The sequence below is a fragment of the Strongylocentrotus purpuratus genome, unplaced genomic scaffold (assembly GCF_000002235.5).
Source record: "Strongylocentrotus purpuratus isolate Spur 01 unplaced genomic scaffold, Spur_5.0 spur5_scaffold_15, whole genome shotgun sequence".
Classification (NCBI taxonomy): domain Eukaryota; kingdom Metazoa; phylum Echinodermata; class Echinoidea; order Camarodonta; family Strongylocentrotidae; genus Strongylocentrotus; species Strongylocentrotus purpuratus.
In genome coordinates, this window is record NW_022145600.1 from 18,781,767 (window position 1) to 18,808,033 (window position 26,267).

The 26,267-nt window shown below is 39.0% G+C and overlaps 1 protein-coding gene across 1 annotated transcript; it reads right to left on the minus strand.

Moving 5' to 3' along the window:
• Positions 1–1,018: 1,018 nt before the first annotated feature.
• On the minus strand, positions 1,019–25,470 carry LOC105443239 (zinc finger protein 37 homolog). Its single transcript, XM_030985751.1, has 3 exons — positions 25,269–25,470; positions 3,951–4,043; positions 1,019–3,527 (listed from the first exon to the last, which is right to left on the minus strand). The coding sequence occupies exons 1-3, from the start codon at positions 25,294–25,296 to the stop codon at positions 1,387–1,389; spliced, it is 2,262 nt and encodes a 753-aa protein (XP_030841611.1). The 5' UTR covers positions 25,297–25,470; the 3' UTR covers positions 1,019–1,386.
• Between the last annotated feature and the right edge of the window lie 797 nt (positions 25,471–26,267).

A 26,267-nucleotide genomic window follows, 5' to 3' on the forward strand; every position in this document is an offset into this window, starting at 1 on the left:
TTCCCAATTGTTTAGACAGGGGTCTGGAGGATGAAAATGTAATAGCTCGCACCGCCATCTTCTGAGCTAAATGAAAACAATTCAAGCGAGATTCATAACTGCTTCCCCATTCCTCGATTCCATAGAGTATGTGGGGCTGTATAAACGATTATACAAGAGCCTCGGCCCCTCCACGCAGTGTTATTTAGGGTACGCATATGCATGCTCCCTCCTTTTGAAAATACCCCCTAAGTCCGGTGTGTAAAGTCTTTTTTGTGTATGTACGAGCCGGACGTTGGTGCGTGAAAAGTACCCCTTTACCGGACATTTTGGTAACACGCATGGTATCCCTCCGTTCACGTTTTTGTTTTTGTTTTGTTTTGTTTTGTTTTTGTTTGTTTTTTTGGGGGGGGGGGAGCCAGGACAAGAGCACAAGGATATGCTGAGAAACAAAATGTCTTAATATAAATAGCAAAGTCACTTTTCTACGAACGCACTTATTAACACAATCAATGTGATGCTTCCAAGACAATATAGTATCAATTTGACCTCCTACAAAAGATGCCGCGCTCACATCATTAATGTCCGTATTAGACAGTCTAAGGACACCATTTAAATTAATTTCACGTCGTTTGTTTTTATTAAACATAATTAGTTTTCTTTAAATTGATAGTGAGTATATTAGCATCGCGCCATTTTTTAATTGCATCTAGTTGCTCATTAACCTCATTTACATCAATTTCAATTTGATTTTCATCAAAAGTGTGAAAAATATTTGAATCGTCTGCAAACAATGCAAAATTAAAATAGTTAGTACAACAAGGTTAATCATTAAGATACAATAAAAACAATGTAGGAACCAGAACTGACCCCTGCGGCACGCCGTACGTAATAGTCTTTCGGGTAGATTTGGCCTCCTTATAGCCGAGATGTCCGAGAGCGATTCAAGAGGTAATTAGCTAACCATTGGAAAGCAATACCACGTATACCATAATGTGCCGTCTTTTCTAGCAAAATATCATGAACGCCTTCAAGACTGCTCTCTACTGTGCTCCATTCTCTAACACGTATATCCCATTGCTTGTTTCAGTTTCATGCAATATTCTCTGACCGCTCGGACAGGTGCATGTGAGAGGAAGGCCAGAAACAGATAATATGTTTCAATATCAATCTATTAGCCTCCTCTCCCTTTTGCTATAAATCTATTGATTCATCATAGCCAGAAGTGCCTCTCTATCCACTTGGCCACCACTAGCCTCAGGAACTTGAATAATATTGCCTCTTCTGAAGCTCCCCTGATGACTGAATTCTGGACTGTCATTATCAGCGTCGTGAGACCATGAATTTGAAGGTGAAGATGGTCTGGCAGCAGGTTTACGAGCAGGGACACCATCTCCTCCTGACTCTTTAATTGGCATCGTTGGCTTCGCGCACTCTCTGCGTCACTACCTTCTTCAGGGTGATATTGTGTTTTACGTCTAGATGTTTCCTGAGAACTGGCAGGTCTATGAAACCATGAGAACAAATCTGACATTCATGGGGTTTCTTGTCCCGGTGGACATACTGGTGCTTGTCCAGGCTACCCTTCCTCAGAAACGACTTACCACACACATCACATGTATGTGACCGGATGTTGTAATGCCAATCCATATGCACCTTCAACATGCCTCGAGCTTGAAATGCCTTACTACAAAGTTCACATTTGAAAGGCTTCTTAGCGGGGTCTTTGGAATGGATTTTCATATGGGCAATTTGGTGACTCGTGCGCTTGAATTTCTTCCCACAAACGTCGCAGTGGTACCTGTAGACACCACTATGGACAGTAAGATTGTGCTGTTTCAGATTGGCTTGACTCTTGAAAGCTGATCCACAGACTTCACAACGGCAATGACCAGCATTGGAATGGACCCTTTTCTTGTGGACTTTAAGTTGATAATCCATGCGGAAGCTTTTTCCACATTCCTTACATTTAAATGCACTCTCTATATTATGACTTTCTTGATGCAACTTAATCTCGCCGTTGGTGTAGAATCGTTTCCCACACAAATCGCAAATATAGTTCATCTCTTTGATGTGCACGTCATTCATGTGCCTCTCAAGACTTCTTTTGTTAGTAAGAGTTTTACCACATGTTTCACATTCGATTAGCTTTGATTTATCATTATGCCTTTTCATATGATGAACGTAATAATACTTTGACAGATAGGTTTTATCACATATCTTACAATAGTATTTCTGTCGTTCCGTTTTGTCCTTGTGGGTTTCGACATGTGTTATGTATACACCTTTCTGCTCGCAAATTTTACCACATGTACTGCACTTATACTGCTGCCTATATTCCTTATGACTTTTACGCATGTGTTTCCTCCGATCGCATTTTGTCTCAAATTGCAAATCACAAAGGAAGCATACTATGGCATCCTCTCCATTTTCTGTTGATTTTTTACTGGTTGTAAAGTCGTTTTCGTCATCGCCAACATCTAAATTGCTTTCTTCCTTTGTTCTTTTTTCTGCAGTTTCATGGATTGCCTTTTGTTCAATCATTTCACTTGGCTCACACGTTCCCTCCTGTGATTCATGGACCTTCAAGTCAGCTGTCTGCCTTTTCCTTTTCTTTCCAATGTGATGGTCGGTAGAGGCATCTTGATTTTCTTCTACCCCCTCAGCAGCATGTCCCTTGCCCTCATCCCTCTCCAATATCGCCAATGCATTGCCAGTCTCCTTCTCTAGTTCAGCTTCACTGATCTCTGACTCTGACATGGGCATCGTTGCTGAGATTTCTCTTTCTCTATCTTCTAATACAAGTTCTACATCTCTCATTAGAATGAGATTTTCTTCACCCTTTTCTCCAACTTGCTTTGTTTGTTCTTTCAATTTCTGCATATCTCCTATATCTCTTTTCTTCCTCCTTGCGACCTTCTCCCTCGTTGTTTGCCCTCTTGCTTCTCCGAGGCCTGGATGTCTCAGAGCTTTTGTGTCAGATGGAAGGCATTTTTCATCCTTATTTCCTTTTTTTTGCCTTTTTGTACTTTTCAGTTCCTCAAGTTTCTCCACCATTTCAAAAGGAGTCATGTTATTATTATGATCTTTGCGTAAGTGGGCAACTATTCTAGCCTTTCTACGAAACGACTTCCAGCATTGGTCACAATTGTATACATGCTGAATGGAGTTCTTAGGCTCTGTACAATCATGCAATTTGTGCAGATCCAAGTCCCATGTACTGTTTAAGATCACATGGCAATCTGGGCATGGGTGTTCCTCCCTCGGCAGCCGAGTTGCACTTGGGCAGCCCCTTTCTACCACTTGTACGGTGTATGGTGTGTGAGTGTCATCATCATTTCCATCATCAGGTTCTGTCGTCCAAGCAGCAGAATAGTTATCCTCGTCGTCATCGTACTCGATCTTTATCTCCTTGGAATCTTGGTGTTGTGAAACAGTAGCCGGGGTAACCAATTTCCCTCTACCAGGGACAGTATCCTCTGTTTGTACTGGCTGAGACTCACCATGCTCTGTCTTAATGTGCTGTTCATCGCCAAAGTGAATGGATACTGAGAAAAGAAAAGGACAAACAGATATATATGTAATACGAAACCTAAAACTTAAGTATTTTCATGTCATAACCAATGCTGCATAATAAATACGACCATTGTGCTAATTGACATTTTGTTTCTTTTCATGGTTCACAATTGGTCAAAGCAACTTGCCCAAGATTGTGTAGCAAATGCTGTTTCTACTTCAATATCTATTGGTAATACCTTCCCATAGTGTATCAAGGCATAGTAGTGCTGTACCTATTGAAGGAGAGGTTCACCTTGATATAACATTATTTTCAATTAAAGGAGGAAAATGAGAATAATTGGTCAGTGAAAGAAAAGAGTATAGAACAAGATTCATGGCTGTTTTGTTGTCAATAGTTCAAATATAATGTGAACTGCTTAAGTTTAGCCCTTTAGTTTTTTCAATAAACTAACCTTGTTTCTGAGAAGCTATCTGTTGACTCTCACACTGGATGGCGATTTGTACATCTTTAAGCTGCACCAGATATGAAACTGCTCCATCTTTCTCTGTGCAGGATAAAAGAGATAATTACTTGCATGCTGTCTGTCAGAGTCAATACTTTGCAATTTCAATAAACTAGATGAAACTTCGACTGCATGCAGTCGAAAATGATGCCTCCGTCATAGAGCAATTTTACAAACCAAAACAAAATTCAAATTCAAGTTTGATTATAATCAATTAACAGGTTCTCTTTGATCTTTGACCTCATGACCCCAAAATCTACTCAGTTTATTGGCTCTACAAGATACAGTATACATGTACATGTTTTGAGTTCATCGGTTCTAATGATAATGTGATCACAAGCTATTGTTGCATTCATAATGAGCCCCATGACCTTTGACCTTGAACTCATGACCCCCAAAATCTAATTAGTTCATTGCCTCAGCAACATACATGTCCTGAGTTTCATGGTAATCCGTCTATCTGTTCTCATGATAATGCGATCACAAGCTATTTTTGCATACATAAAGAGCCCTGTGACCTTTGACCTCGTGACCCCAAAATCTAATCAATTCATTGGCTCTACAAGATACATACACGACCTAAGTAGGGCAGGAATCCATCAATCAGTTTGTGAGATAACGCGATCACAAGCTATTTTTGCATACATAATGAACCCTGTGACATTTGATCTCATAACCCCCTCTGTAAGTTACATACATGGCCAAAGTTTGGAAGGAATCCATCAGTCGGTTCTTGAGATAATGAGATCACGAGAACGGGACGTACAGACGAACAACCCGAAAACATTATGCCTCTGGATACTTTGTAACGGAGGAATAAAAGACTGAGTGGCAGATTGGGTTCCATGACACATGCTCCGCCGACGATTGCTCCGCCGACATTTGCTCCGCAAAACGTGACAATAGCTCCGCGACATTTGCTCCGACGTCAAATGCTCCGCCGACACTTGCTCCGCCGACATTTGCTCCGCCGACATTTGCTCAGCCGACAATTGCTCCGCCGACAGATGTTCTGCCGACAATTGCTCCGCCGACATTTGCTCCGCCGACAATTGCTCCGCAAAACGCGACAAATACTCCGGTAACAAATGCTTCTCGAACGACAGTTGCTCCGCCGACATTTGCTCCGCCGACAATTGCTCCTCCGACAATTGCTCCTCCGACATTTGCTCCGCATGAAGCGACACTTGTTCCGGTGACATTTGCTCCGACGACATTTGCTCCGCCGACAATTGCTCCGCCGACAGATGCTCCGCCGACAATTGCTCCGCCGACAATTGCTCCTCCTACATTTGCTCCGCATGAAGCGACACTTGCTTCGGTGACATTTGCTCCGACGACATTTGCTCCGACGACATTTGCTCCGACGACATTTGCTCCCCATGAAGCGACATTTGCTCCGGTGACATTTGCTCCGCCCAAAAAGTGTCCCATAAAATACAAATGATACTAGTACTACGACAAATGATTCGCCGACAATATTTTTTATCACAGGTTATTTTCGTTTCTTTTTTTCTTCATTTTCTTAATGCATTTCATGAAATAATTTTTTATTTTTATTTTATTGAAATATATTTAATCAGGATATCAAGAATCAGATATACATTGTAGATACAAAATCTGTTTTACATCATGGTCCTGAACAGGATAAAAACACGGAAATATAAATAACGAAATATCACCAAAGCTCACAGGCAAAGGTAAGAACAGTATAAAACTAACATATATGCATAATACACATTAAAAATAGTAAAAAGCACAACAAAACAAAAAAACAAACAAAAACGACAATGAAATAAATGAAATTAACAGCGGAAAAAATATCAAATCACATTTAATAAAAGGCATTAAAATATCACCCTAAAAAATAGAAGAGGAGAGAAGATATAAGGAAACTGGTAAAAAGTAGAGGAGGAAAGAGGGAAAGAAAGAAAGAGGGGAGAGGGAAAGAAAGAAAGAAAGAGGGGAGAGGGAAATGGAGAGAGAGAGAAAGAGAGAGAGAGAGAGAGAGAGAGATAAGCCATGTCAAAGCAGTAAATGAATCGGCATTGTATTACACAGGTTTAAAAAATTTGTCCTTGTACATACGTTTAAAAACATCGATAGATTTAGCATTTTGAAAAGCAGAATTAAGGTAGACTATTCCAGATTTTACCTCCAGCGTATCTAAAACAATTCTTAAAACATTCAAGATTAGGCTTAGGTAAAACAACATTCAGCGTATTGGCAAGTCTAGTGTTAAAACCATGTCTGTCAAAAACCATTTCCACTTCATTGCATAATCGTACTGGGGCTTTTTCATGAATACAGTTGTACATTATACATGATAAAAAATAGTCCCGTCTAGTGTCAATGGATTGCCATTTTAATGAATTTATTATACTCAAGCTATTTACATTATAATCAAAATTCCCTACGACAATACGTGCAGCTCTTTTTTGCAGTCTTAAAAGAATATTTCTGTTTTGTAAAGAACAGTTTCCCCATACGGAACAAGAATAATCTAAGATTGGCTGTATGGTACATTTGTATATTTTATTTAAAATGGAAGAGCTTAACAATTTACTGAGCTTTCTCAAAGTAAAAATCTTATAACTTAATGATTTGGTAAGAGATTTAATGTGGATATCCCAAGATAATCTATCATCAATTTCAATCCCTAAATATCTGATACTTCTTACTTGTTCTATTGTATCAGTATCAATATGTACCTTCAGACTTAATTCATCGTTACCTCGTGTGTTACTACTCAACAGCATAATATTACTCTTATTAGTATTAATACGTAATCTATTTTTACAATACCATTCATTTATAGCATACAAATCTGCTTGGAGCTTAGATGTAATGACATTAATATCCATATCAGAAACATATAAGACAACATCATCAGCGTATATATTACATGTACTTAATCGTAAGCAATCAGTTATATCATTTATAAAAACAAGAAAGAGTGAGGGGCCTAAAATACTCCCCTGAGGAATTCCTATAGTTATGTCCTTTGATTCGGACAGTTTACCATGACAATAAACTGCTTGTTTCCGACCAGATAAAAAGCTAGAAAACCATTTAAGTTCAGTATTTAAAATACCATACTTATTCAATTTGGACAACAAAAGTTCATGGTCAATACAATCAAAACATTTAGAAATATCAAGAAAACATGCACCAACTTTTTCCTTTTCATTAAAAGATTCGTACCAGTCATCAATGACTCTATGTAAACATGTATTCGTTGAATGATTTGGCAATGTAGATGAAATGAAATGAATGAATGTTGATGATATACCTAAAAGTCATTTCGAATGTACTGAAATTAAACTTTCCATCTATCACTGTACGTCCCATATAATGTACACTAAACACTCATTACATTTCGTGGGAAGTTTAAAAACAAAAGTAGAGCAGCAACCCAGACGAGAAAATTAGATAGCAGCCTCTCTGCTTATTCCATTTTATACAAATCATTTTGTTGCAGTTTGATGTTATTTCTTCATGATAAGCCAATTTTCCGTTGGTTCCGTGAGTCCCTTAAAGTCAGTGAAAACAAAGTACTCGAATAAGACGGGGTGTTTTACACACTAATAAATATATATATATAGTAAAGCACTTAACTGAAGGAAAGGAACCGATAGAAAACGGACTGGATATTATTGATAATACTATTCTAAACAAAAATGTACTTCATGTACTACATTACGTTACAACTTCACGAGAGAAATAGAACTCGAGAGGGGGAGAAGAGAAGTGATGAAAATGAAAGAAGACTAATAGCATGAAAGGAAAGAAAAGAGCTAAGAAGACAAGAAAAAGGTGTGAAAAGGAAAAGGAGGAGCATTAAGAGTGAGAGAGAAAGATGGCCTTGAAGCTTTGGATCAGCTAATAAGTAATACATGAAACAGATTTTGAGCGAAGTAATTATCTTTCGCCGGAAAACTTGCTTAAGGAGCTATAACTTTTTTTTTTTTAAAATTAAACATTATGGGGAAAAGCAAAAAACGGCTGAGCAGTTATTGCACTCATTGCCAGAGGAGCATTCATGTCTTCCACGAGGCCGCACTTTTGGATCAGAGAGCAATTTTATTGTCGGCGGAGCATTGTCTTTTACGGGGTACTTTTGGGGAGGAGCAACAATTATTGTCGTAGTAGCCTTTGTATTTTACGGGGCACTTTTTGAGCGGAGCAAATGTCGGCGGAACAATGGTCGGCGGAGCAAATGTCGGCGGAGCAAATGTCGGTGGAGCAATTGTCGGCAGAGCAAATGTCACGGAGCAAATGTCGGTGGAACAATTGTCGGCGGAGCAAATATCACCGGAGCAATTGTCGGCGGAGCAATTGTCGGCGGAGCAATTGTCGGCGGAGCAAATGTCGGCGGAGCAAATTCGGCGGAGCAATTTTCGGCGGAGCAAATGTCGCGGAGCAAATGTCGCGGAGCAATTGTCGCGAAGCAAAATAAAGGAGAAGAGAAGAGACAAGAAAGAAGAGAAAAGGAACAAAGAGAGAGGGGAAAAGGAAAGCCCCCCCCCCTCCCTCCCACTCCGGGGTCGGAGGGACCGAATTTGTGTTCCCAAAATCTCCGGCAAAGGAGTACTTTTCACGCAACAAATTCCGGCCCGTAATACACAAAAATCCGGCCCGTACTGACACCGGTTGAGCTTGTATTTGAGCTCATGTTGGTAGTAATCATGGACAGGGGCGGCAATCCTGGGCCTGATAGGAGGACACGTCCCCCAGGAAATTTAGAAATATAGCTAGAAAGATATATAGCGGAAAGAACGTACATATTGGGCTTAGGGATTCCTAGAGTGCATAATGTCAGCATTCAACATTGCAAAGTCTCGCTTGGTCGCTACGCCCCCTCGTCCAATAACACAAAACTATGTATGATATGACACTCGGCCCACGCTCCCGGCCGTGATTTATCCATGGTTGTTGCAATAATTTTTGTTATTTACTATTTCTACTAACATTATTGTGTGCTATCACAATCATGATTGTTTCATTTTCCCTTTAAAGCAGGCGCGTAACCATAGTCGAGAATGGAACAACGAATCGTCTTCTTTCTCTAATAATTTCATTAAACTATGAAAGGTCAAAGCTTCCGCGCTTTGCGCGGGAGAGGGTGGGAGAACTCAAATCAGACAAAGAAAAAGGGTAGAGAATGGTACAACGAATCGTCTTCTTTCTCTAATAATTTCATTAAACTATGAAAGGTCAAAGCTTACCCGCTTTGCGCAAGAGGGGATGGGGGTGGGAACTGAATTCAGACAAGGATTAATAATCAAGAATGGTACAACAAATCCTCTTCTTTCTCTAATAATTTAATGAAACATCAAAGCTTCCACGTTTTGCGCGGGAGGGGGGAAACTGAATTCAGACAAGGATTAAGAGTCGAGAATGGAACAACGAATCATCTTTCTCTAATAATATATGAAAGGTCAAAGCGAGGGGGAAAACTGAATTCAGACAAGGATTAAGAGTCGAGAATGGTACAATAAATCGTCTTCTTTTTATAATAATTAATGAAAGTTCAAAGCTTTCGCGCGTAATGTGTGTGTGTGTGTGTGGGGGGGGGGGGCAGCGAGCTGCCCGAACATGAATTAAAAAAAAATGTTCTCGTTTATCTTGGTGATAAATAACACTTTCACAAAATACATATTATGCTCAAATTTTTGCTCGCTCGTTTCGCTCACTAGCCGAATTGTGAACTAGAAAATTACCTTTTCGGGCAAGAGGCTTTAGCCCCCCCCCCCCCGATGTAAATGTCAAAAAAAAATGTATCTTAAAAACGGGGAATGTTGATATCGGACAAGAGACGTTAAGTGGCCCCCTTTCCAAAATTGTGCCTGTAAGATCAGTCGGGGGCAGGGTGGTGGGGCAAGATTTCCAACAAGGAGGACAATTTACGATAGGATTACATGTGTGTAATGTTTTACTATTTTTTTTATCGTCACCACATGAGCTCTATATAATTATCAAAGATAACAGATAAAATATAACTCCTTTAAAAACAGACAACTATTCAGGGCTATATGTCGCCCCCCCCTACAGGACCAGGAACGTAGCCACGGGGCGGGGCGCGTATTATGAATAGCGACCCTATACTTCTATCATGAATAGCGAACCTCTACTCCTATTATGAATAGCGACCCTCTTTTCCTATTATGAATAGCGACCCTCTCCTCTCATTATGAATAGCGACCCTCTCCTATTATGAATAGCGACCCTCTTCTCCTATTATGAATAGCAAACCTTATTTCGTATTATGAATAGCGACCCCTTCTCTTATTATGAATAGCGAACCTCATTTCGTATTATGAATAGCGACCCTCTTCTCCTGTTATGAATAGCGAACCTCATTTCGTATTATGAACAGCGACCCTCTTCTCCTATTATGAATAGCGACCCTCTTCTCTTATTATGAATAGCAAACCTCATTTCGTATTATGAATAGCGACCCCTTCTCCTATTATGAATAGCGAACCTCATTTCGTATTATGAATAGCGACCCTCTTCTCCTACTATGAATAGCGAACCTCATTTCGTATTATGAACAGCGACCCTCTTCTCCTATTATGAATAACGACCCTCTTCTTTTTTTATGAATAGCAAACCTCATTTCGTATTATGAATAGCGACCCCTTCTCCTATTATGAATAGCAAACCTCATTTCGTATTATGAATAGCGACCCTCTTCTCCTATTATGAATAGCGAACCTCATTTCGTATTATGAATAGCGACCCTCTTCTCCTATTATGAATAGCGAACCTCATTTCGTATTATGAACAGCGACCCTCTTCTCCTATTATGAATAGCGACCCTCTTCTCTTATTATGAATAGCAAACCTCATTTCGTATTATGAATAGCGACCCCTTCTCCTATTATGAATAGCGAACCTCATTTCGTATTATGAGTAGCGACCCTCTTCTCCTATTATGAATAGCGAACCTCATTTCGTATTATGAACAGCGACCCTCTTCTCCTATTATGAATAACGACCCTCTTCTTTTTTTATGAATAGCAAACCTCATTTCGTATTATGAATAGCGACCCCTTCTCCTATTATGAATAGCAAACCTCATTTCGTATTATGAATAGCGACCCTCTTCTCCTATTATGAATAGCGAACCTCATTTCGTATTATGAATAGCGACCCTCTTCTCCTATTATGAATAGCGAACCTCATTTCGTATTATGAACAGCGACCCTCTTCTCCTATTATGAATAACGACCCTCTTCTTCTTTTATGAATAGCGACCCTCTCCTATTATGAATAGCGACCCTCTCCTCCTATTATAAATAGCGAAACTCATTTCGTATTATGAACAGCGACCCTCTTCTCCTATTATGAATAGCGACCCTCTTCTCCTATTGTGAATAGCGACCCTCTTCTCCTATTATGAATAGCGAACCTCATTTCGTATCATGAATAGCGACCCCTTCTCCTATTATGAATAGCGAACCTCATTTCGTATTATGAATAGCGACCCTCTTCTCCTATTATGAATAGCGACCCTCATTTCGTATTATGAATAGCGACCCTCTTCTTTTTTTATGAATAGCAAACCTCATTTCGTATTATGAACAGCGACCCTCTTCTCCTATTATGAATAGCGACCCTCTTCTCCTATTATGAAAAGCAAACCTCATTTCGTATTATGAATAGCGACCCCTTCTCCTATTATGAATAGCGAACCTCATTTCGTATTATGAATAGCGACCCTCTTCTCCTATTATGAATAGCGAACCTCATTTCGTATTATGAACAGCGACCCTCTTCTCCTATTATGAATAACGACCCTCTTCTTTTTTTATGAATAGCAAACCTCATTTCGTATTATGAATAGCGACCCCTTCTCCTATTATGAATAGCAAACCTCATTTCGTATTATGAATAGCGACCCTCTTCTCCTATTATGAATAGCGAACCTCATTTCGTATTATGAACAGCGACCCTCTTCTCCTATTATGAATAGCGACCCTCTCCTATTATGAATAGCGACCCTCTTCTCCTATTATGAATAGCAAACCTCATTTCGTATTATGAATAGCGACCCCTTCTCTTATTATGAATAGCGAACCTCATTTCGTATTATGAATAGCGACCCTCTTCTCCTATCATGAATAGCGAACCTCATTTCGTATTATGAACAGCGACCCTCTTCTCCTATTATGAATAGCGACCCTCTTCTCCTATTATGAATAGCAAACCTCATTTCGTATTATGAATAGCGACCCCTTCTCCTATTATGAATAGCGAACCTCATTTCATATTATGAATAGCGACCCTCTTCTCCTATTATGAATAGCGAACCTCATTTCGTATTATGAACAGCGACCCTCTTCTCCTATTATGAATAACGACCCTCTTCTTCTTTTATGAATAGCAAACCTCATTTCGTATTATGAATAGCGACCCTCTTCTCCTATTATGAATAGCGAAACTCATTTCGTATTATGAACAGCGACCCTCTTCTCCTATTATGAATAGCGACCCTCTTCTCCTATTATGTATAGCGACCCTCTTCTCCTATTATGAATAGCGAACCTCATCTTTTTTTATGAATAGCAAACCTCATTTCGTATTATGAATAGCGACCCCTTCTCCTATTATGAATAGCAAACCTCATTTCGTATTATGAATAGCGACCCTCTTCTCCTATTATGAATAGCGAACCTCATTTCGTATTATGAACAGCGACTCTCTTCTCCTATTATGAATAGCGACCCTCTTCTCCTATTGTGAATAGCGACCCTCTTCTCCTATTATGAATAGCGAACCTCATTTCGTATCATGAATAGCGACCCCTTCTCCTATTATGAATAGCGAACCTCATTTCGTATTATGAATAGCGACCCTCTTCTCCTATTATGAATAGCGACCCTCATTTCGTATTATGAATAGCGACCCTCTTCCCGTGTTATGAATAGCGAACCTCATTTCATATTATGAATAGCGACCCTTTCCTCCTATTATGAATAGCGACCCTCATTTCATATTATGAATAGCGACCCCTTCCTTCTATTATGAAAAGCGACCCTCTTCCCGTGTTATGAATAGCGAACCTCATTCCATATTATGAATAGCGACCCTTTTCCTCCTATTATGAATAGCGACCCTCTTCTCCTAATATGAATAGCGACCCTCATTTCGTATTATGAATAGCGACCCTCTTTCAGTGTTATGAATAGCGAACCTCATTTCATATTATGAATAGTGACCCTTTCCTCCTATTATGAATAGCGACCCTCATTTCGTATTATGAATAGCGACCCTCTCCCCGTGTTATGAATAGCGACCCTCATTTCGTATTATGAATAGCGACCCTCTTCCCGTGTTATGAATAGCGACTCTTATAAGTAATGAACCTCATTTCGTATTATGAATAGCGACCCTCTCGTCGTATTATGAATAGCGACCCTGATTTCATATTATGAATAGCGGTCCTTATGATTAATGACCCTTAATATGAATTATGAATAGCGACCCTCATCTCACGTTATGAATAGCGGTCCTTATGATTAACGAACCTTATTTCTTTATGAATAGTGACCCTCTTTTACCATTATGAATAGCGGACCAGGAAGTACGGGAATTTACACGTCACGAATAGCGGTCCTTATGAATATCGGACCTTATGAATAGCGGTCCTTATGAATAGCGAATAGACCCCTAATCAAATGTCTTGAAATTTGGCACACATATGTATAGGCATGAGTAAAAAGCACAATAAGGTTTTCAACCTTGACCTTGATTGATAACGTCATCCACGTGCAATTTGTGAAAATCAAAATATGATCATATCTTCATAACGAAAAGACATTTTTCATTCATATTTACCAGGATCAAGGTCAATATCAGTCCGGTCAATTTTTTTTTTGACACAGTATTCCTCATGTTTTCCCGAACAATTTGATACCATGTTTATCTCTTTATGACCATTAAAAAGGGAATGAGCGTCCGTTCAAGATAAACCTCCATGCGCGCGTGCTCATGTAATACATATCATATATGGGCAACAACATGCCTACACAGAACTCTTATGACTCTTTGGGATGGACGGGAACCCTCAATTTTTTTCTTCATGTTCGAATAGAGTATGAGTCGGAGATGTGATTCCATGTCTCATTTGGCCATTAAGTATATCGTCAGCATATGACATCAGCATATTTAATATGGAAAATTGATTGTATCTCTGTAAATATTGATTGATTCTCTTCTTAATGTTGATATCTTGTAGTTGAGGCAATTGTCTACAAGTTAACTGCATATTATTTTTCATTTTGATGACATCATCATAGTGAAAATTGTGATTAAAAGTAACTTGACAGATTTTCTTAATTTGCGTGTTAAGCCTGTGGAAGGTGTCAATTTATTTCAAATCATGGATCTACATGACATTAATCTTTGAGCACTATCTAGCTTATTTGTGCTCTATGTTCTCCCAAATTTTGGTATGTTATAGCTGAGACTATGGGCTATAAAAGTTGTGTCTTTTGTTTTTGATCAGATGGTAGGATCATGTCGAAATTTTTCAATTGAAAGTTAAATTCACAAATTTTGTAGAACATTGTAGGAATTATGCATATGTCACGTTTGTCCTATTTCTGAAATATAAACGTTAGCAGTTTTCTAGTATTCAAATTAAACAAGGAAACCCCTTTATTCTATACATTACTGTCAGACACTATTGAGTGACTGACCAATTTTTTTTCCTCTGGTAATAAAATACATTATATGAGCTTAAAGGGTACATGAACATTTGTCCACATCAATAACCCACTTCTTGTAATGGCCCAAAATAATCCGATTGAATCTATGCGCAACACAATCTAGGTAAACATGACGGGTAGAGCATTTCATGGAAGAAGATGAAATTGTGAAAATGCATTCTTCGTTATGTCAATTAGGGTCAAAGGTGTAACTGCTTATTGTATGGGGTCAATTGTCATATATCGTCTCAATCTATCTTCCATAGATCCATAATGGTCAATATACTACACAGTTGAAACTTTTCATATGGATAGACCTTAAAGGTAAAGACCAGTTATGGTCATGCGATTGCACTGTGAAAGAAACGTTGTGGAATCGATTAGAAAAGGTTGATCATCTAGCATATAAGTATTAGTGTGTACTGCAAGGTTTTGGAATCATCAAAATGATAAGAAATTTGGCCCAGTCTTCGTAAAGTTACAAGCACTGTACACAGAAAGATGTATATGGGACTATACGCACACGTGCGCGACACGTGCGTTTATCTCTCGCAGACCATGTAGATAAACTAATTTACAAAACATATCAATTAGTAGGCGGTTTCCCGGCAAAATTGTTATCATCATGTATTAGTCAAAACATATTCTTTCACATGATTCGTAATAAGAGCTTCCATTTCAGTTTTTGAAATTGGGGCGTTTCCAATAATGGTTTTTACCTTTAATAGGAATAGCATTTTAGAAGATAATAAAATCGTGAAAATACATTCTTCATTATTTAAAACATTAGCATACGTATAACCTAAATTGTCAAAGTGACAAAAGTTATTATTATTCTCATTCATTATTCTGCCATTAATTTGTTCGCAGGATATCTCATGAATGAATAAAGCCATTATCATGAAACTTGCCATGATGATTAATATTAGCATAACTTAGAATTGTGACACTTTTCAGTAACTCAAAATCATCGTGACGTCATCCAGGCGCTATTTTGTGGAAATCAACTTTTAATCATATCTTCATAACGAGTCATCAAAACTAAACCATATTTAAAACACATGAACTTCAGGTCAAGGTTCGACATAACATCTCATCAAATTCCGCGCGCGTCTGAATTTTAAAATGCTCAAATTCACTTTTTAATCAAAACAGAGTATGTTCTAGGCCATTTAAAGAATTTCGAAAATTATGCACGCGCGTTTTTGCGTGTAACGCCATTACACAACAAAGAAACGCAATTTTGTGTTCTTTCATGATATTTCATAACGGAATGCGCGTCCGTTTAAGATAAATTGCCGTGTGCACGAGCACATGTAATACATAGCACATATAGGTAAAAACATGATTACACAAAATCCATCACAGCTCTTTTGGATGCACCTAGACCCCCGATTGTTCTTTTATTTTGATTATATGAGTCGGAGATATGATTTCATTTCTCATTTGGCCGTTAAGTACATTTTAACGTCATCATAATGGCCTTGGAATTCAAAATACGAATTTGCATATTATGACGTCAACATATTTACAGAAAATGATTGTATCTCTGCAAATATTGATCAATTTTCTTCTAAATTTTGATACGTTGTAGCTGAGACAATTCTTTACAAAATTATTACCAATATTTATTCATTTTGATGACGTCATTAGATTGTTTGCTTAATATGCGAAAATTTGAGCTTGTTTAGTAAATTAATCATATAACAATTGTCTATCGAATACATGAAGGGGGCGCTATACCACTTTTAATCATTGTCATCGTCATTTAAAATGAATAAATCATCATCATCAATATCTTTATTATCGTATTTATGAATATTATCATTAGATCATCATCGGCAAACTTTCATGATACAAAAATAGCATACGTATCACCTAATTCGTCAAAGTGACGAATTAAAGTCTAGTTATAATTGTTAATCATATCATTATTTTCATCTGTATTATCAGTATATTCTACAATGGCAGTAGTATAGTGTAGTCATGTGGAAGTAGGCCTAGTAGTAGAGGTATCATTCTGATCCTTATTATCTTGATTATCTTTTGTAATACGTCTATATAGACGATAAACTCACGGCAATTTACAATTGTCATGAATCTTGTCTTTAAGCTTACCATTAAATGCATCTGGTTCGAATTTTGCTTAGGTATTTGGTACGTGATGATTTAAATGGTAGTAATGAACTTGTGTCCTATTCATTCTAGTCTTATTCATTTGCATTATGTTTTATTCATTGAAGTTCTAATGTTTTCAAGTTAATATCTTTTTTGTCGATCATAGTTCTATGTAGCTTGATATTTCACGGTAATTTTGAGAGAAAAGCAATGCAAGCAATGATTTCTGAATTGTAGCGACAATCGCGTTCGCCTTTGCTGTTCTTCAATAATATTTGACAAGCAGTATTAATTAATTTTTCAAGGACTCATGATAAATTCGTTTAACAGTTGATTACCCTCGGTTGATTCTTTTGTTCGGATTATTTGGCGGGGAAAATAGAATTGAATGTATTATTATTCTTATTTGTTCATCGTCTCTATGATGCTCTCAATACAAGATCAAACACATGATGAAAATCTACTGGCTGCATGCCAATAAGTTCTTGACAACAATAACAAAATGTGAGCTAGTGCTATTCGGTGTGGCGTACACATGGCAATCACATGGTAGATAAAATTATGATCATCAGTACTGGGTCAAATAAATTAAAGAGAACTGAATTTGAACCCGGGCCATAGGCTACCCCCTCTCGTTCTCTCTCCCTCTCTCTCCCTCTTCGTCGCCTTACTTTACCCTCTCTTACCTCCCTTTGCATTTGTATGCCTCGATAATACAAAAAATAAACAATAAGATTCTTCCTCTTCCCCTCCTTCTTCCTAGTACATGTAGTAGGAGTAGTACTAGAAGCAGTATCACAATAATAATGACAACAATGATTATTATGGTTGATGGTGTCACTAATGTTATTTTTGTGATTATTATGTTTGTTATTGTGATTATTATCCTTATCATGATTATTATCGTTAAGATAAGTTATTATTGTAATCATTATAATCATTATTATTGTTATCATTATGATGAATATGAACATGCTGATTTTTCTGATGATCAGTATAAGTATATAGTATTATTATAATTGTTATCATATCATTATTATCATCTGTATTATCAGCATAATCTACAATGGCAGTAGTGAAGTATAGTACATGTAGAATTAGGCCTTATAGTAGAGGTATCATTCTGATCATTATTATTCTGATTATCTTTTGCAATACGTCTAGACGATAAACTCATGACAATTGACAATTGTCATGAATCATTGTCTTTAAAGGGATCGTTTAACAATGTTAAATCTGAGATACACGGTCCTACATGTTATCAGTGTCTGTGATATGGTGTAACGTTGAAGCCCTAAAAAAATCGCGCTTCAAAATGATCAAGAAGTGCCTCAAAAAAGTAAAAATCTTTGAGTGACCGGTTATACCATACTCGTTTTCCCCAATAGACTGTAGTGTTATAAAAACCGTCAGGCGAACGGTTTTCAAAATTTGTAATTCCAATCATAAATATCTTGATAATCAGACAGGCGATCGGCTTGTAAAAGTCATGGGGTTCCTGACTGACCTAAAGGTTTATAATTATCATTGCATCATGAACTAAATCCAGAATTTTGTTTCAGAATCTGAGACAAAGTTACCGGATCCCTTTAAGTTTACCATTAAATGCATCTGGTTCGAATTTTGCTTTTGTATTTGGTACTGGATGATTTAAATGGTAGAAATTAACTTGTGTCCTATTCATTCTAGTCTTATTCATTTGCATTATGTTTTATTCATTCAAGTTTTAATGTTTCTGACTGTTTTCAAGACAATATCTTTTGTGTCGATCATAGTTCTATGTAGCTTGATATCTCACGGTAATTTTGAGAGAAAAGCAATGCAAGCAATGATTTCTGAATTGTAGCGACAATCGCGTTCGCCTTTGCTGTTCTTCAATAATATTTGACAAGCAGTATTAATTAATTTTTCAAGGACTCATGATCAATTCGTTTAACAGTTGATTACCCTCGGTTGATTCTTTTGTTCGGATTATTTGGCGGGGAAAATAGAATTGAATGTATTATTATTCTTATTTGTTCATCGTCTCTACGATGCTCTTTGAATCAAAAACAGCTTGTAGTGTTAGGCTTCCTGAAAGAAATTTAAATTGTTGTTAAGAAATTTTTGGTTGCACTCTGTAGATTATGATGATGTGTTTGATCTTTTTTTTCAATACAAGATCAAACACATGATGAAAATCTACTGGCTGCATGCCAATAAGTTCTTGACAACAATAACAAAATGTGAGCTAGTGCCATTCGGTGTGGCGTACACATGGCAATCACATGGTAGATAAAATTATGATCATCAGTACTGGGTCAACTAAATTAAAGAGAACTGAATTTGAACCCGGGCCATAGGCTACCCCTCTCGTTCTCTCTCTCTCCCTCTTCGTCGCCTTACTTTTCCCTCTTTTACTTCCCTGTGCATATGTATGCCTCGATAATACAGAAAATAAACAATAAGATTCTTCCTCTTCCTCTCCTTCTTCCTAGTACATGTAGTAGGAGTAGTATTAGAGGCAGTATCACAATAATAATGACATCAATGATTATTATGGTTGGTGGTGTTACTAACGTTATTTTTGTAATTATCAGATGGGCTGTATATCGTAAAGACCACCTCATAATTTCGTTAGAATTGCCTTTGTTTATTTATTTATTTATTATCAGGTGGGCTGTAGATCGTACAGACCACCTTATAATTTCGTTAGATTTGCCTTTATTATCAGGTGGGCTGTATCTCATACAGACCACCTTATAATTTTGTTAAAATTGCCTTTATTATCAGGTGGGCTGTATATCGTACAGACCACCTTATAATTTCGTTAGAATTGCCTTTATTATTTATTTTACTTATTTCAAACAACTTTTTTGTAAGCACGATTACTTGAAAATGGCTCAATCAAATGCCTTCAAATTTGACACACATATATGTATAGGCATATGTACAAAACACAACGTTTTCAACTATGACCTTCACTGATGACGTCATCTAGGCGCCATTTTGTAAATTTTTCTGAAAATCAACTCATGATGATGTCTTCATACACAAAAGCCATTTTTGATTCATATTTATCATGATTAAGGTCAATATTCGTCCGGTCAATTTCAGGTCAAAAAACGCGCGCGTGCGCGTACGTCCGCGCGTCAGTGCGCGCGCAAAATATTAAAATACTCAAAATAGTCTCAAAATAATTTTACATACGTTTTAGGCCATTTTAAGCATTTTGCAACAAAGAATCGCCAATTTTTCTTTGTCATCATATTTGGCACATTTTTCCAAGCATTTTGATACCTTGTTAACATATTTCTGACCATTAATAACGGAGTGAGCGTCCGTTTAAGATACACGTCCGTGCGTGCGAGCTCATGTAATACATAGCATATATGGGCAAAAACATGCCTATACAAAATCCATTGTAGCTCTTTAGGGTGTAAGGTGACCCCAAATTTTGTTTCATATTTTGTAGAGTATGAATTGGAAATATGATTTCTTGTCTCATTTGACCCTCAATTAACTCATGACGTCATCATAATGGCCTCCGAACTCAAAATTCCAATTTGCATATTATGACATCAGCATATTTTTGGAAAATTGATTGTATCTCTGTAAATATTGATTGATTTTCTTCCAACTTTCGATTTGTTTTAGCTGAGTTAATTCACTACAAATGCATTTCACATGATTTTTCATTTCGACAAAGGAATCATGACGTTTTTTAGCGATTAAAGGTGGCATGTCAATTTTTCTCTTTTTGCGTGTATTCTCTATGGGACATGACTTTTTTCAAAACTGGATTCTACATTCCCGTCTTTCGCGAGCAATATCTCCGTCGTTTTAGCTTCGTTTACGCTGAACTTCGAGTATGTTGTAGCTGAGACAATAAGCTATCTTAAATGTGCCCTTCATTTTGTCTCAAATTTTAGTTAGACCAGTCCACCTATACTTGTTCAAGACAAGTATTACAAATCTAGTTATTATTATTATCATCAACATTGTCACCGGAGCAAGTGTCGCTTCAGGCGGAGCAAATGTCGGCGGAGCAACTGTTGGCAGAGCAAATGTCACCGGAGCAAATGTCACCGGAGCAATTATCGCGTTTTGCGGAGCAATTGTCGGCGGAGCAATTGTCGGCGGAGCAAATGTCGGTGGAGCAATTGTCGGCGGAGCAAATGTCGGCGGAGCAACTGTCGTTCGAGGAGCATTTGTCACCGGAGCAATTGTCGCGTTTTGCGGAGCAATTGTCGGCGGAGCAAAATATGTCGGCGGAGCAATTGACGGCGGAGCAATTGTCGGCGGAGCAAACGTCGGCGGAGCAAATGTCGGCGGAGCATATGTCGGCGGAGCAAATGTCGGCGGAGCAATTGTCGGCGGAGCAAATGTCGCGGAGCAAATGTCGCGGAGCAATTGTCGCGTTTTGCGGAGTAAATGTCGGCGGAGCAATCGTCGGCGGAACATGTGTCGGGTTACCGTGGCAGATTGGTGATTCTATAATGATGGAGAAATAGATCATCTAAAAGGGAAAGGAATACTGTGCCTTTACATATTTCACTCCTCACTTGTAGAACTTATATCATTCTACTGCAACTCTCCCAGTATTGAGATCAACTTTATAATATTAATGGAATGAAAGGGAATTTAGACAAAATCTTTTAACCAGGGGGATTTGATCTAGCAAGTAGCAACATCTACTGCTATCACTGCATCAACTGTATCCACAGGCCACTGCTAAGTTCATGTCATACACACACTAATAAGGAGACACTAGATCAGGCGCGCCGGTAGCAGTTTGGGATTGGGGGGGGGGGGGGGAGAGGAGCAAACGTTACAGGGGCAGTGGCGTAATGAGCCCCCGGAAGCTCAGGGCTTTTAGATATTTATTTACGGTCATGTGAGCATCCAGGGGCCAGCCCTAGTGCCCTTGGTGAGGGTCCAGGGGCAGTGGCGGATCCAGGGGGGCCGGGCCGGGGGGGGGGGGGGGGCGGGCCCCCCTGGAAAAAAATGTGTAAATACAAGTGATTTTTACCCTTTTTTTGGGGGGGGGGGGTGCAAATTTTTAGGGCCAAAAAAAAAATGTGCTCACATTTTGTTGACATTCCCCATACACAGATGGTATCCCAGACGACTCGCACCGGGGGGATAGAATGAGCTGAATCGGGACCTTTTTTGGCTCTGAAATTTTCTCCCCCGATTTTCTTTATTTAGATCTAATTTTCTGATTTATAAAGCAGATAAACAAAAACTACCGGTATGTATATTCTTCTCCTATGTGCAGTGATGCAACGGTCAAGCCGAACCGACCCATTTGTTCCACTCAGTCGCATAGGACGTACTTCAGTCTATGTATAGAGGCGGTGAGAGGAACCAGATGCAATCTCAGCGGTACAACCGTCGATATCAGAGACTGAAGCTTTCGGCAATGACTCTCTATGCTTTGCTGGAGTGAGTGGTATGCACGCACGGATCCAGGATTTCTTAGGGGGGGGGGGAGGCCCAAATTTGAAATTATGCGAGCCAAATATTGGTTCGTAATGGTGACCAGCATTGACGTAATTAGGGGTGGGTGGGTGCAGGGAGGGGTGAGTTTTACCCCTCCCTCCTCCGCGAAGCACGGAAGCTTTAACATTTCAATAAATTATTAGAGAAACAAGACGATTCGTTGTACCATTCCCAAAAATATTCCTCGTCTGAATTATGTTTCCCCCCCCCCATCCCGCGAGAAGCGCGAAAGCTTTTACGTTTCATTAAATCATTAAAGAAAGAAGACAATTCGTTGTACCGTTCTCGACTCTTAATCCTTGTCTAAATTCAGTTTCCCCCTCCCCACCCCCTACCGCGGTTCGCGCGGAAGCTTTTACGTTTCCTTTAATCATTAGAAAAAGAAGACGATTCGTTGAGTCGTTATCGACTCTTAATCTTCGTTTAAATTCATTCCCCCCCCCCCCCGACCCCGACTTTCATTAAAATATTAGAGAAAAAAGACGATTAATTGTACCGTTCTCGACTCTTAATCCTTGTCTAAATTCAGTTTCCTTCTCCCGCGCAAAACACACGGAAGCTTGACGTTTCATTAAATCATTAGCGAAAGAAGACGATTCGTTGAACCGTTAGGACTTTTAATCCTCGTCTAAATTCAGTTCCCCCCCCCTCACCGCGCGAAGCGCGGAACCTTTTACGTTTCATTAAATCAAAAGAGAAAGAAGACGATTCGTTGTACCGTTATGACTTTTTATCCTCGTCTAATTTCAGTTTCCCCCCTCGAGCGCGAAGCGCGGAAGCTTTTACGTTTCATTAAATCATTAGAGAAAGAAACGATTCGGTGTACCCTTCTCGACTCTTAATCCTTGTTTAAATTCAGTTCCCCCCCTCCCGCGCGAAGCGCGGAAGCTTAGACGTTTCATCAAATTATTAGAGAAAGAAGACGATTCGTTGAGTAGTTAACGACTCTTAATCTTCGTTTAAATTCAGTTTTTCCCCAAGCTTTTACGTTTCATTTAATCATTAGAGAAAGAAGACGATTCGTTGTACCCTTCTCGACTCTTAATCCTTGTTTAAATTTAGTTTCCTCCTCCCGTGCGCAGCGCGGAAGCTTCGACGTTTCATTAAATCAAAAGAGAAAGAAGACGATTCGTTGTACCGTTATGACTTTTAATCCTCGTCTATTTTCAGTTTCCCCCTCTCCTGAACATCCGGGGGCAGACCCCCGGAAGTTCAGGAGTTTTAGGCATTTAATTACGGTCAGATGAGCATTATTTTGATACCTAATTGTTATAGTGGCAGGTCACTAATTGGCTTGGGGTTCAGGGGGCGGAGCCCCGGAAGTTCAGGAGTTTTAGGCATTTAATTACGGTCAGATGAGCATTATTTTGATACGTAATTGTTACAGTGGCAGGTCACTAATTGGCATGGAGTTCAGGGGGCGGAGCCCCCAGAAATCAGGGATTTTAGGCATTAAATGACCGATGAGCATCTAAGGGCCCGCCATAGGGCCCTTGGTGGAATTCAGGTGGCAGAGCCCTTGGGATTTTTGGCATTTAATCATGGTCAGATGAGCATATTTTTGATACCCCATTATAATGTGACACTGGCAGTTAACTATTTTTTCTTTCCGCTCTATTTCTTTCTGTTTCTCTTTAATATACTTTTTCAAAGAAAGTGTGTGTGTGGGGGGGGGGGGGGGTCTAGGATCCCGATCCCCACCGTTCCGCGGGCCCTGATATGTAAGCATCTCAAGAAGCATTTTCTTCCCTGGCTGTAAATTTAGGAATTTGTCATTTTACCAACAAACGCATAAAGTGAGGAAAAATCTCGGAAAATTAGCTAATTTCAGCATTATTTGTAAACCACCGTTGTGGAATTATAAATAAACCACGTTTGAATTCTATTTCTCCAAAGCACCCCCCCCCCCTCCTCCGATCTACACCTTGTCGGCGGGAAAACTGATATCCCTTACCTTTCTTCATTCTCTTTTTTTTTCTTTTCCTTTCTCTCCTCTATCCCTTTCCCTTCCCTTCGTTATCTATCTTTTAGGTTTGCTGGGGGGAGGGGCAAGGTCATTTTGGTCCCCACCCCGCTTCACACATTGTTGGCGGGATTAACCGCAACTGATCTCCGCTTCTCTTCTCCCTTTTCTTTTTTTCTTCCTATTTTGTGTTCCCTTTAGCTCTCCTCTTTTCCTTTTTCTTCCTTCTCTCTTTTTTTTTTAGCGGGAACGGGGGGAGGGGGGGGGGGGGGCTAGGGCCTTTTGCCCTCCCCCGATCCACAACTTGTTGGCGGGAAAATTGCAACTTTTCTTTTCTTCTTCCTCTTTTGTCCTTCCCTTTATCTCCTCTTTTTCTTTTTCTTTCCCTTTCCTTCCTTCTCTTTTATTTTTTAATTGGGGGGAAGGGGGGGGGGGCAACAGCCTGGGAGGCAAGTCCTTTTGCCCCCCTGATCTCCTTCTTCCCTCTTTTCTTTTCCTCTTTCTCTCCTTTGTTTTTTCCCTTTCTCTCCTCTTTCCCTTTCCCTTCTTTTCATTCTCTGTCTCTCCTTTTTCCTTTTTTTTTGCGGGGGGGGGGGGGGGAAGCCCGCTCGCCCCCCCTGGATCCGCGCCTGGTGGTATGGTACAACTACTGGCCTCCCTAGATCTATATTAATGTAATGATGTCAAACATATCAGCCAAGCTACAGGTGTAGCTAGCTAGACTTTGAATAGCGGCTGAAATGTGCGGTGTTTTCTGCAGTTGTTCCATACTTTCTTACGTCTGATTTATGGATCACACAAATTAATTAAGAAATAATAACATTGGGCGAAGTTTTCTTGTACGAGTGCATGTCAAAACCCTACACAAAATTATACGTGTGGGGCATGGTCAAATAATTCTAGTGAGAGTTTTGTCATGCACACACAATAGCAATCATTATTTACAAGATAAAAGCAACGAAGTTTATGTACAGATATACGTACCAAATATGTTACCTTTCGACAGAGCCATCAAACTTCCCCTGTATATCGTCTAAACTCAATTAATTACTTGGTAGCGTAATGATGACACCTGCGCACCCCAATCAGGCACCTGCAAGAATCTTCAGTATTCAATTAAGGAGGCAGATTATCTTGAAGAAGAAGAAGATGATGATACACACTGTATGTGGATTTAGATCTTGTTGCAAGGTTCCGTGTATGGTCGAATCTCTTTGTTGTTGGTTCCCGCGGTAATATCGTTGGGTGATTATTGTATCGTCGTACCCGTCCATCCATGAAATTTGCTTTTCTGGAGTAGGGCGGCGGGCGGGCAGACTGATTTTGTTTTTGATTTTGTTTTTTTTTAAATTTAATTCTGTTTTGGTCTTTATTTCATTTTTGTATTTTTGTCCCCATTTTTAAAAATAATTTGAATTTGTTATTTTTTTGTTTTCATTAAAAAAAAATTTAATCATTGGGATGTCAAGCATTTAAACAAACGAAGCTAATAAAACACTTTAATATGGTAAAAGACTAGTTTCAATGAATATCAAGACCAACACAGAAAGTATTTTTGGTTTTAAAATACAGCACCAGCTCTAACCTGATATTTGAATGAACGGCGTTTTGACAATTTTTGTTTTTTGTTTTTTGTGTTGGGGGGGGGGGGGGGGGGGGAGGGCCTTATTGGTATACATAGATTGATTATATGAAGAATTTTGTATTTTACCAGAGTTTGTCATTGGGATTATGATTAATTCATTAGCATGATCTTGTAGAGATTGTCAGGCGTCTACGGAAAGCGTGTTGGTCAAATTTGTGGCAACGCGATTAGCTTAAAGTTTTTTTAAGAAAGGTCACGGGCAAGAGTGACAGGGTGGTGGCATTCTGTGTCCTAAGACACAGAATGCCGAAAATTGGTTGGCGGAAAGCGTCCGTCTTCGGCGATATGGTCTGACGCATGTGTCCTACACTTAAAAATCGACTTAAAGTGTGCACTTT

Bases quoted from the DNA above. Each gene is read 5' to 3' on its own strand.
- LOC105443239 (XM_030985751.1), bottom strand. From the start codon at position 25,296: ATGGCTCTGTCGAAAGGTAACATATTTG. The intron at 4,044-25,268 runs GTACGTATATCT...TATCCTGCACAG, and splicing joins GTCGAAAGGTAACATATTTG to AGAAAGATGGAGCAGTTTCA. The intron at 3,528-3,950 runs GTTAGTTTATTG...TTCTTTTCTCAG, and splicing joins GATAGCTTCTCAGAAACAAG to TATCCATTCACTTTGGCGAT.